Source organism: Gavialis gangeticus, unplaced genomic scaffold (genome assembly GCF_001723915.1).
Source record: "Gavialis gangeticus isolate Ggan-Ray unplaced genomic scaffold, GavGan_comp1, whole genome shotgun sequence".
Classification (NCBI taxonomy): Eukaryota; Metazoa; Chordata; order Crocodylia; family Gavialidae; genus Gavialis; species Gavialis gangeticus.
Window position 1 is genome coordinate 12,283,410 of NW_017729034.1, and position 11,703 is coordinate 12,295,112.

The 11,703-nt window shown below is 44.0% G+C and overlaps 1 protein-coding gene across 2 annotated transcripts in view; it reads left to right on the forward strand.

Moving 5' to 3' along the window:
• Window positions 1–11,703, forward strand: part of ATP6V1A (ATPase H+ transporting V1 subunit A) — a 43,714-nt gene that overhangs the window by 25,498 nt on the left and 6,513 nt on the right. For both annotated transcript variants that reach the window (XM_019526918.1, XM_019526917.1), the window contains exons 4-12: window positions 836–1,050; window positions 1,901–2,038; window positions 2,520–2,671; window positions 3,471–3,633; window positions 6,959–7,067; window positions 7,934–8,056; window positions 8,144–8,258; window positions 9,823–9,886; window positions 10,649–10,852. In XM_019526918.1, coding sequence (XP_019382463.1) covers window positions 836–1,050; window positions 1,901–2,038; window positions 2,520–2,671; window positions 3,471–3,633; window positions 6,959–7,067; window positions 7,934–8,056; window positions 8,144–8,258; window positions 9,823–9,886; window positions 10,649–10,852 — 1,283 coding nt within the window. The remainder of the gene's footprint in view (window positions 1–835; window positions 1,051–1,900; window positions 2,039–2,519; window positions 2,672–3,470; window positions 3,634–6,958; window positions 7,068–7,933; window positions 8,057–8,143; window positions 8,259–9,822; window positions 9,887–10,648; window positions 10,853–11,703) is intronic.

The following is an 11,703-nucleotide window of genomic DNA, read 5'->3' on the forward strand; positions in this document are numbered from 1 at the left end:
CCCCCCCCCCCCCCCCCCCCCCCCAAGATTTCTGTACCCATAGCAGGGCACTGGGCTGCAGCTGGGCCAGACCAGCTCCAGGCAGAAGCCACCTCCACAGCCAGGCTGGATCAGCTCTGGACAGGAGCTGCCTTCACAGCCCAGTAGGTGGGACCTGGCACAGGAGGGAGCACTGTGCCTCCATAGCCACCAGTGTGAAGTGCCCCCTGCCTGCCTGCTAGTCCTGCAGCAATGGGGGTACAACACCACACCATTGCCACACCTCATCATGACACAACGCTCCCTCCCATATCAAGTCCCACCTACTGGGCTGTGAAGGCAGCTCCTGTCCAGAGCTGATCCAGCCTGGCTACAGCCCTGCACCAGGCTGTGAGCACAGAAATCTTGGGGGGTGCATGCCACCCCTGCCTTCCCCACACACTCGCTCTTTCTCACACACTGGAGAGCTGGAGGTGTGGGGCAGTGGGTTAGGAATGAGAGGGCACTGGCAGGGCTGTGGTTGGGAGTGAGCATGGGCAGGGCACCAGCGTATCAGGGCTACTTAGCACCACAAAGCAGGGGGGCAATTACAGCTGGACCAAGAATTAATCCAAGAATTTGCGATATTTTTTTTTTTAAACAGGGAAAACCAGAATCTCTGAATTGTGGAAAGATGATCAGTCCCTTGTCTCTAGAGAATGGAAACTTTGTTACCTTGGTAGTTCCACCCCAAGACAACAACAGGCAGTGTATACAATTCCACAGTTGGAACCAATGAGCTGGTCAGATAAATAGTCTATTCTGGTAACATGCACCCTCTCCATAAGATGTGTTTTTCCTTAACTGGCCTCTCTAGCTGGTGTGTCTGTAGGAGATCCTGTACTACGTACTGGCAAGCCTCTGTCAGTGGAGCTGGGCCCTGGCATTATGGGAGCTATTTTTGATGGTATCCAGAGGCCCCTGTCAGACATCAATGCTCTGACCAAAAGTATCTACATTCCCAGAGGTGTCAACGTGTCAGCTCTTAGCAGGGACATCAAGTGGGAATTCACACCTTCTAAAAACTTACGGGTAGGTTACAACAGTTGCAAAATCATGCTGTTGGGCTGGGGCACAAAGTGTAGAGGCTATATGGCTCCCAGGCTATTTATTTGAGAGGGTGGGTATAATTATTTATAGGACATTGGTGGACTGCAGAGGGATCATGAAAACAGGTAATGAATGTCTGTGCCTTTTAATGCAGGGATGTAAAAGATACAGCCCACACAGCTATGTCATCTGGCCCCATGCAGGACCAGTCCAGGACCTTCCCATGTAGCACCTTCTCCAGAGTGCACTGGATCCTGTGGGCAGGGGCAGCCAAATGCTACATCCAGTGCAGTCCCAGACCAGCCAGAGCAAGTGCCATATGCACTGGATCCAGCATGTAGGGGTGGCAGGGGTGCTGCCCACATGTCATTCATTCAGCTGTTGAGGATATAGGCCACTCATCTGGCCTGCAGGACCAGATTAGTTTGACACCCCTGTATTAATGTAAAGCTTTTGGTACCTGGGTGTCTTTTACAATGCAACAGAGGGTGTTAATTCCAATAATTCCTTTTGATCTCTTCAGTAATAACAAAGTTGGTCTGGACAGGGAGGCGAGGGAATCCCTTGTATTACACAGTACTTGGACTCCTGCCTTAATGTTGTAACCTTTGCATATAATGATAACCATTCTTGAATATTGATAGCATGATTCTGTTGCAGATCTGGTAAATGATACAAATATAGGCTACTGTGTTGTTAGTATATTTAGGGAGGAGATGCTCTTTGTGCTGGACTTAAACCTGTGTACTGCATTTTATGGAGTCCTGGTGTTAAACATAGATGCTCTAAAAATGAAGTGTCTGTACATGACAGATATTTGTTCTGATTCTAGGTTGGCAGTCACATCACTGGTGGAGACATCTATGGAGTGGTGAATGAAAACTCCCTCATCAAACACAAAATCATGTTGCCCCCAAGAAACAGGGGTACAGTAACATACATTGCTCCTCCAGGGAACTATGATGCTTCTGTAAGTTTGCTAAACTTCAGTGCATGGTGTTCAGCAGGTGCATGTGCCTTTCTTGCCATATAGATCTAGTTAAAATAGATGCAGGTCACCTGCTGCCAACAACACTTGCCTGAGTATCTTTTGAAAATGAACTGCTATTTGTTTATGGTTCAGCTGGACCAATTTAGATGTGCAGTGTTAGCTGTCCCACAGTGAAGTCATGCACTTCCCCATGTATGTGGGGAGTTCAGTGGCATTTTGTAAGTACCGTGCCGTATGAGAGTTTATTTGAAGCTGAGGCTTCATACTGCTGCTTGACTTCCCTGTGTGTACAGTGCTTTGGGGAAGTGGGCTTCTGACAGGCTGTGGACAGAATATTGAGGTATTTGAAAAGTCTTTGCAGACTATCCAGATATTAATGGTGGTAATTGTTGATGGGTTAGTTCCCATTGGCTCAGCATTCAGCTGTTCACTTACATGAGTATCTGCTACCTTCTGACAGGATGTTGTCTTGGAGCTGGAGTTTGAAGGTGTGAAGGAGAAATTCACTATGGTCCAGGTCTGGCCTGTACGACAAGTCCGTCCTGTTACTGAAAAGTTACCAGCCAATCACCCATTGCTGACTGGCCAGCGAGTCCTAGATGCACTCTTTCCGTGAGTACCACCTGCGATTTTGTAGAGTATTGCTCCCATGAGAGTAGAAAACTTAAGCACTTTAGCTAAGTATGATCATCATGATGCACCAAAACAAAGAGGAAAACTTAAAAATAAAACACAGTTACCTGAGGAGGCTACAAGTGTTACAAGTCAAGGTCTTTATCACTGAAAATGAGACTGGTTTAGATCATCAGGAAGACCAGAAGATAAGCACTTAATTCAGGGGGCGGCTGAGGGAAAAGATGGAAGCTGGAAAGAGGATTTGTTTAATGAAACGTTTTAAAGTAAGGGCTTGTTTTTTTGCTGTATAAACATCTGCAGCTAGTAGGGACTTCAAGGAGTTGATGCCTGGAGCACTTGTTTGTTTAAAATACAGACTTTAGTGCCTGACTTGGAGGGAAGTGAAGTGTGACAACTTTGGCCCTAATGTGTATCATCACATAACCATCATGATCTCAAGTTGTAGGTATTTAGCCTGTGCATTCTGGAGGCTCCTGTCTACACAAAAGAGAGGAGATGTACTCTTTTGGAAGTACCTGGCTAGATTTGTACAGGTTTCATACTTTACTAACAGCAGAAAGCCATGTTGGTGGAGGCCAGCATATTCTCTCACGTTTCAACAAATAATAAAAATGTTCTGGATCAGAAGCAAAAAGAAATCCCTGTGTTGGCCTTGCCTTTGTGCAGGCAAGTGGAATGAGGTGGCTTTGGAGTGCCAAGAAGCAAATGATTTAAATGTATAATTAAGAGAACTCTCTTCTGACATTAAAATAAACTATAGTCTCTCCTTACTCAGGTGTGTACAAGGGGGTACAACTGCTATCCCTGGGGCATTTGGCTGTGGAAAGACTGTGATCTCACAGTCTCTCTCAAAGTATTCCAATAGTGATGTCATCATCTATGTAGGATGTGGAGAGCGAGGAAATGAGATGTCTGAAGTACTGAGAGACTTTCCAGAGGTTAGTGTGAAATTTCCTAGAAGCCAAGTGTTTTGGGAAGGGTCACTACTGTGGCGCTATTGTACTCATTGGTACAGTGGCTTGATGCAGTAGGTGGTGTTGGCACTTCACCTGTTGTGGGTTGGATTTCTTGTGCCTTTTTGGCACCTGAAAATGACTTGGCAGTTGATTTCAATGTCTGCTCCTGAAGTCATTACCTACCTGTGCATTTATCCAACTTCTTTTTTAAAATAAGGCCAAAACACGCCATGAAGGTCTAATTGCCTATCTAAAGAGAATCTTTTTCTCAAAGTTGTTGACGGGGTGGGTTGATTTCAGATCATTGATTTAAATAATGATTTAAATCACAGATAAAACTATTATTTAAACCATTGATTTAAATCAAGTTTCCCACTGATACTACTTCACATATTTCTTAAACAATCGTGCAGATCTGATCACTAAAAGATGTCAATTTAAAACTCAATACAGTTTTTTTTACAATGTCTGTTGATACAACAAATGATGAAATATAAGGCAAAATAATGAAAATAGTCTCACATTAATAATACCAACAATGAAAATTATCTCTGTGACTGCAGAGGAAGCTACTGCTGTGAAAAATTGGCTTAGCAACTGAAGGAACCCTGTTTCAAGGTGTCTAGCTAATGATTTCCACCAATTCAGGGAATTGTTCAAAACTTCATCAGTAAACATGTACTGTTTAAATGGCTCCCCTCCAGCCCTGAAATTTATTGTGACTGGCATAACCGAGGAGTGATTTTTGATATGCCCATGTCACGGCAGCATCATCTTCTTCAGAAGTTAGGCGTCTACCTTTATCTGGGGTTGAGAATGAAGAAAGAAATACCCAACCAGAAACAATGTCTCTTGAAGTGCCTTCCGAATTTTGAGAACATCAGCAATGCAGCAACAATTTCTCTGAAGTTTAAGGCTATGGATATAGGTTTCAGTATACTGAGCATATTCTCTACATTCCTCTTTAATCCAGTGTTAGATACTTGGGATGAGATACTTTCATCTATTTTATCATGGTTTTTTTTCACAATTCTTTATGAAAATAAGCCAGTTAATAAATTGTTCAAAACAATCAACCACAGAATTCCATTGAACATCTTGAGGGAGAATTAATTTGGATCCTCCTATTCTCTTCAGTGAAGCTGAAGCAAAGTGGCTGTTATGGAAGTATTTTGCAACTTCAGCAACATTTTCTTTTATACCTGGAGAAGTACTTAAGACTTTGGCTAAAAGATGCATTAAATGGGCACTGCAGCCATATGTTAAGGAGCAGCCTTCTGTTTTTTCTTCTAAGTATCTTCTCATCTTTGCCACGTTTGCAGCATTGTCTGTGACAAAACTGCATGTGACAGTTCAATTTTTGTTCACAGTTTATTACAGTGTTCACTGCCACTTCTTTTAAATAGTCTGCTGTGTGGGCATTTCCCAGTGTTTCTGAAAGATATGCAACCCCATCTTCTGTTGTGACACATGCGCATATTACTGGATCGTTGTGTACATTGCTCCATCCACTAAGGCTTAAACTGGCAAATTTCCCCTCAGTATTTCTTGCATACTGTTCAAGTTCCTTCTCATACACTGTATCTAGCAACCTTCCACCAATGTCTGCTCTACCACATGGAGTACCTGGTCGTAAGGACTCAGCCATGTCAATGAAGTGTTTATTGTTAACAGTGCGAAAAGGAGAATTTGTGGCATAAATGAACCGAGCAATCTTTTCATCTATGGTGTCTTGTTAGTATTTTCTGGTCCTTACTACAAACCCATCCAGAGTGGTAGTCGCACTGGATGATGGAAATCTTTTGCTTGCTACTGTTACTTCGTTGTCTGAAATACGTTCAGTTGCAGCACTGCTGCTAACAGTACCAACTGATGACTCTGAAGTTGCTGCAGATAGGTAGTCAAAGTCTCTTATGCTTAAATGGAATCCTGAGACAAAAATGATTTTTGAATAGTCATTCTTCTCAGTTCTTCTCACTCTATTACTCAGTCATCTGATCTACATCCTTACTGAAAAAATATAAATTCCACAAAAAGCTAAGACTGACTGCACTTTGAGTGCACTTTAATTTTGGAGTAAGCCCCATTGAACTTACTAGCACTTCTGTTTTTTGAGAGAACCAGTATAGGATGGGGGGGTTCCCTTGAGAAAGCTGAGTTATGCTGAAGTAAAATAGGGAATAGATTTATGGCATCACCATTATGGTCTGGGGCCACGTCATGATTTTCCAAAATAAAGGACGTGTGTTATGTAATAGAAAATAAGAAAATGACACCCAGTGGCAACTGGCAACTCTAGATTTCCCTTGCTGCACCGTTCTGTACTGTAAACTTGGATGATATATTCTAAACCTAGTTAACTAATTAAGCTAGACTTTTTTTTTTCTCTAGCAACATCCAACATAGCAAATGGCTTGGGAATTTGCTTGTTAAATCACACTTATACTAAAAGGCACAGAGAGAGTCTTGAAGAATGATGTATTGCGAAGTGAATTATTTTATTTACTAGCCAGTTGATCCACATTGTTTTTCAGACACATCCACATCTTCATCCGCATCATTTTCTCCCAATAAGCAGTTTTCATTATGACGTTTCATTCTTGCAACTAGGCCCTGCATCTCATTCTTCCACGATTACACTTGACACATTTTTCCTTTTTCACCCAGGGAAGGAATTTCTTCAGAATATTCCCAGATAGGGTCTCTCCTTATACCCAGAAGCTATGACAGTTTTTCTGGCAAAAGTGTGGGGGAATATAGGAAACTGAATAATGTCATCCATTTTTCTTTCCAGTCCACTCCACTGTTCCTTTCTACTCTGTCTCTGTGCTTTCCTATATTGTCTCTCTGTCTTTAAGACAGTGTCTAAACAAACTCCTCTGTCTTGGTTGGCCCAGCTTCACCACTACATAAACACAGAACAACAATCCTAACAAATACCAGAGTGGAAGATCACCACTTAAGCCAAATGAGGATCTTGCCACAAGAATAAATGTGAAATTATCAATGACTTTAAGTGGATATCAAGAAGTCTGTAACTCTGGAACAGCCTTCTAAGAGCTGTAGTGAGGGCAATAAATCTAACTCATTTTAATAACATGCATGATCAGTTTAGAGAAGGGATTATAGGATGTCATCACCTGCTACATAGCAAGATACTGTATTTGATGAGCCAGAAGGTCTTTCCCTAGAATATATCCCTCTTTGCAGTGCAGTTGCCAGGATGAGTTAGTTTTTCTTTTTTCTAGAAACTGTACAACATCGCAACATGCTGAAAATAATATATATATTATTTCTCATCTCTTAGCTCACAATGGAAGTTGATGGCAAAGTAGAAAGCATTATGAAGAGAACTGCTCTGGTGGCTAATACCTCCAACATGCCTGTTGCTGCTAGAGAGGCCTCTATTTACACTGGTAAGTTACAGGGGAAGTGGAGGCTGCATGGGACTGATGACTACTTACACTCATTTCTGGTTCCAGGCTTACTCTCAAAGGTTGCTGAACATCAGAATGCAATTTTTCTAAACTGTTCGTACCCCAGTCAATGTATCATGACACTTTTTGGTCTTCTGTTAATCCACAGCCCAGGATTTGCATTTGACATTATGCAGATGATAATGTCTCTTGAGAGTGCATCAGGTCAGATCTTGTGATTTTTATGGTATTTGTTTCTGTAAAAGTTGGCTCATTCTGGAGAGTCAACTCTCCTATGATCTTTGGCATTTTTCACAGACAATGGTACTTTTACCGTAACTGTGTAGATCTACCAAAGTAGATGGTAGATGGCTCCCTTTTGTTCAGTAGGTGTTCCTTTTGTTTTATGTTGGAGTTCTGAACCACAAATTTATTTACTGAATGCTGTTCAGGCAAAACCTGATCTCCCCTAAAAGTGCAACGTGTCAGGCTAAGATGTGGAGGATACACTTCTTTAGAATTGAATACCCTTCTCTGCATACAGTCCGTTGCACAATTGCAGAGGCAGACATACAGATAAAGCACAAGTGACTGAACAACACTGTGCTCATCCCATTGAAGAATGGGCCCTGGGAACAGATTGCACTCTAAGAACACTGGAGAGAGGGAAAGGAGACCAAAGCCACAATGAAGCTCTTGGGAGACCAGAGAAAAGTTCTCTGCATTCTTCACCATCAGAATCTTAATTAGTACTGCAGTTATTGATGAGGTTTCCTGGAAGGGGGCGAGGGGAGGGGTTAGGGAGGGCTTGTGAATCTGAGTCTTGCCTGAATTGTCAATGCTGTTTTCCCTTGTCTCTGTTTTAGGAATCACTCTGTCTGAGTATTTCCGGGACATGGGCTACCATGTCAGTATGATGGCTGATTCCACTTCCCGATGGGCTGAGGCCCTCAGAGAAATTTCAGGGCGTTTGGCTGAGATGCCAGCTGGTGAGTAGTTTAGCTTCCGACTCCAGCCTTGGGAATAGTTATTTAAAGCTGCAGTCATCGTCTGACTTGGCTTTGTGTTGTTTGCAGACAGTGGTTATCCAGCCTACCTTGGTGCCCGCCTGGCCTCTTTCTATGAGCGAGCTGGCAGGGTGAAATGTCTGGGGAACCCTGAGAGGGAAGGCAGTGTCAGCATTGTTGGGGCGTAAGTGTTAAGCTTTCTGGTTTTACCCAGTTTGCAGTTCAAGCTGTTTGCTTTGTAGGGCAATGCCAGGTGCCCCTCCTTGTCTGTCTGGAAAGTTGCTTTGCCTTGAGGAGCAGCCAGATGAACAGATGAGGAGAATCTACAGGGCTAAGGGACCAGAACCAAGAAAGGAGACTTTCTTGGTATACATATAAAAGGCTTTTATAACTACCATGATATGCTTTGGGGACTTCAGGTAGGGCTTACAGTGTAGGCAGGGAAAGGTCTCATGGGTGGGACAGGAAGGCCCTTCTATGTACCAAGACAGCTTAAATAGAAGAAGGTCTGAAGCAATCAGAATGGGGACTTAAATGGAAAGGGTTGGGGGGGTGGGGGTAGGAGAAGTAGGGTATGGGCATGGTGTGATGCAAGATGAGCTTATGCATGCAGGGAGAGTTGCAGGGGTATAGAGCCCTGACAGCTGTGACAAGTCTTGAATCCTTTAAATGACTCCCCTGCATCCCAGTGAAGGAGGGGACTGGCCTAGTGAAAAAGACAGGCAAAGAAAAATCTTTAGAACACTTGTAGATGGCTTGCTAGTGAGCAGGAATGGCTGTCAGCCTGGGGTAATGGTATAGCTTTGTACATGGTCAGGCTGACTGGGAGTTCTAGAGAGATTGCATCCATCTTCACTCAGATGTCACCACACACCACATACACCACTAGAAGGGGATGCTTTCTCTCAACTACATCAAGCTTCCAGGAAAGCTAAGTGAATTCTGAATACCCTGAAAAACTGAATTTTTCTCAAGTGTTACAAAGTGCAGTTGCTTTCTAACTTGAGTGGCTGAATTGGCTTCCAGAGCCCTGAGAATCCTTGCAGAAAGGAGTGCACTTATCACAGAAAATCATCTGCATAACAACCTGGTACTATAGGTTGCGGTGTGGGGGGACATTTTCTATTTCAGGAATAGTCTGTTCTGTCCCTGCCTTTCCCAGACAGTCTTGTACTGTAGCCTTAAGAAGTCCTCAGTCTTCCTTTCTCCAACCTCCTTCTCAGCTCAGTGAACTCTGCATCACAGCCTGGAGCTACTGAGGCTGGAATGGGATGTTAGGCAGATCCTACCAGCCAAACAACTGGATATGCAGTGGGATTAGTTCTCCCTGTGGTGAGAAGTTGTTAGTTGATCACTAATTTGGACTTGGTTTTGGAAGTGTCATATTCCTCTTCTGACCTTGTTTTTTTGGCGTCTAAGCACATTGCTTGGAGCTGGCATTAAAAATGCAGGTATTCTGCTGCCTGTTCTGCACCCTTGACTCCTGGGTCCTGTCCTGTACCAAAACCTGCTTGAACAGTCATATTTTGCTTAAACCACTAAGTGTAAAACCAGAGTCAGTGTTCTACTTCCTGCTTTTCACAGATCTCCTAACCTTGGTGTTTTGTTGAAAGTAGAAAGGGTAGGGGGAGAGGGAGTGATAACTATCCTGGCTTCTTCCCCACATAGAGCTGTGTGGTTATGTTGAAATTTCATCCTAGCTCTGCATAAGCACTGCTGACCACTGCTGCTTTTCTCTCTCTGGTCAGTGTATCTCCTCCTGGTGGTGACTTCTCTGATCCTGTCACATCTGCTACTTTGGGCATTGTTCAGGTACGTTCCAATTGGTGGCAGTCTGCTTAGAGTTTCATTATGGCTTCTCAAATAGGGCTTGAAATGAATGTAGGGTACCAGAACCACTTTCACTCTGTGACCATTGTGGTGTGTGGAATTGTCCTGCAGCATCAAAGCCTGCCCTTGTGAAATGTTCTGAACACAGGCCTAAGAAGTTACTGCATGTGGAGAGGTAGTGAACTCTCTCTTCAGGCTTCTGTAGGCTGATGATTGCTCAGGATTATTCACAGACTCAGGGACATTCTGGTCCTTTGAAAGTGACAGTGGGGGTGGTAGCCTTCTGCTAGGATAGGATGGCATGAGAAACGGCTGCAGTCCTCCTGGAGGAGCACTTAATATTTGGGGCTTTACTGTAGAAACTCCTAGTTTAAAGAGGACAAGGCTGCATATCTTGGGAAAAGAGTTGTTTTGGATTCTGGCATGGAGTTAAACCCATGTAGTTTTGCAAATATTGGGGCTGACCTGGGGCAATCTCAATCAAGACTGTGTAGTGCTGGGCAAATGTCGCAAAATGAACATGGAATTGGGTACATCACTAGAGTTGACTTATAAGAGGAGGGGCTCTGTCTGAGGACCCCTGCTATAGTGCAGTTGGGGTAGTTAGGGGAAGGTTAGTCTTCAAAGTCTTTTCTGGAGGAATGAGGTGGCTTTAGCTGTATTTGCTAATGCAGAAACATGGAAAATGCAATGCATTTAAGTACTTCTGAGAGGAAGATGCACTAACCAGTCTGGCTTTGGTAGGTTTTCTGGGGCTTGGATAAGAAGCTGGCTCAACGCAAGCACTTCCCGTCTGTCAATTGGCTGATCAGTTACAGCAAGTATACACGTGCTCTGGATGAGTATTATGACAAGCATTTCACAGAGTTTGTTCCCCTACGGACCAAGGCCAAGGAGATCCTGCAGGAAGAGGAGGACCTGGCTGAGATTGTGCAGCTTGTGGGAAAGGTGAGTGACCAGCATACCAAAAGGGGATGCGCAAGAATCCTAGGAGATGCTTGGAGGGATTATTATAATATTATTCCAGACAGGCTGGTTAGCATGCCCTCTGCCAGGGTGGGTAACTACTGGTGTGCCAGGCCATGTGGAGAAAGGAAAAGAAGTGATGGAAATGCTAGACTTGTCCTGATTCTAGCCTTTAGTCTTGATTCCAGGCTGTTCTCTTGCTTTGTCATGGGAACCAGAATGCAGTTTCAGAATAAGATAGACAAGAATGTACCCTCAGCAAATTTGTGAATGACACCAAGTTGGAGGGTAGGGCTAAGATTCAGAGAACGTAACAAATTGGAGGATCGGACCAAAAGAAATCTCATGAGGTTCAGTAAGGACAAGTGCAAAGTCCTGTGCTTAGGATGGAACAGTCCCATGCACCAGTACAGGCTGGGGACCGATTGGCTAAGCAGCAGCTCTGCAGAAAAGGACCTAAGCCAGCAGTGTGCCCTTGTTGTGAAGAAGGCTGTGGCATACTGGGCTGCATTAGTAGAAGCATTGCCAGCAGATTGAGGGGAGTGATTCTTCCCCTCTCTTCAGCACTGGTGAAGCTACATCTGGAGTACTGTCTAGTTTTGAGCCCCCCACTACAGAAAGTGTCCTGGTTTGTGTGGTGTATATAGAGGTGATTGCATAATATCTCAAAATTAGGTCTTACTCCTGTTTATTGTAGGGGAGCGTTGGGGCTGTGTAGATGTGGGTGGATATGGGGTTTGTGTGGAGGGGGAGGATGGCTGGGGTGGGGGTGGTGAACTGTATGCATAGCAGTGAGTGCGGTCGTGTCCGTCCGTCATCCCCCCCCCCCCCCC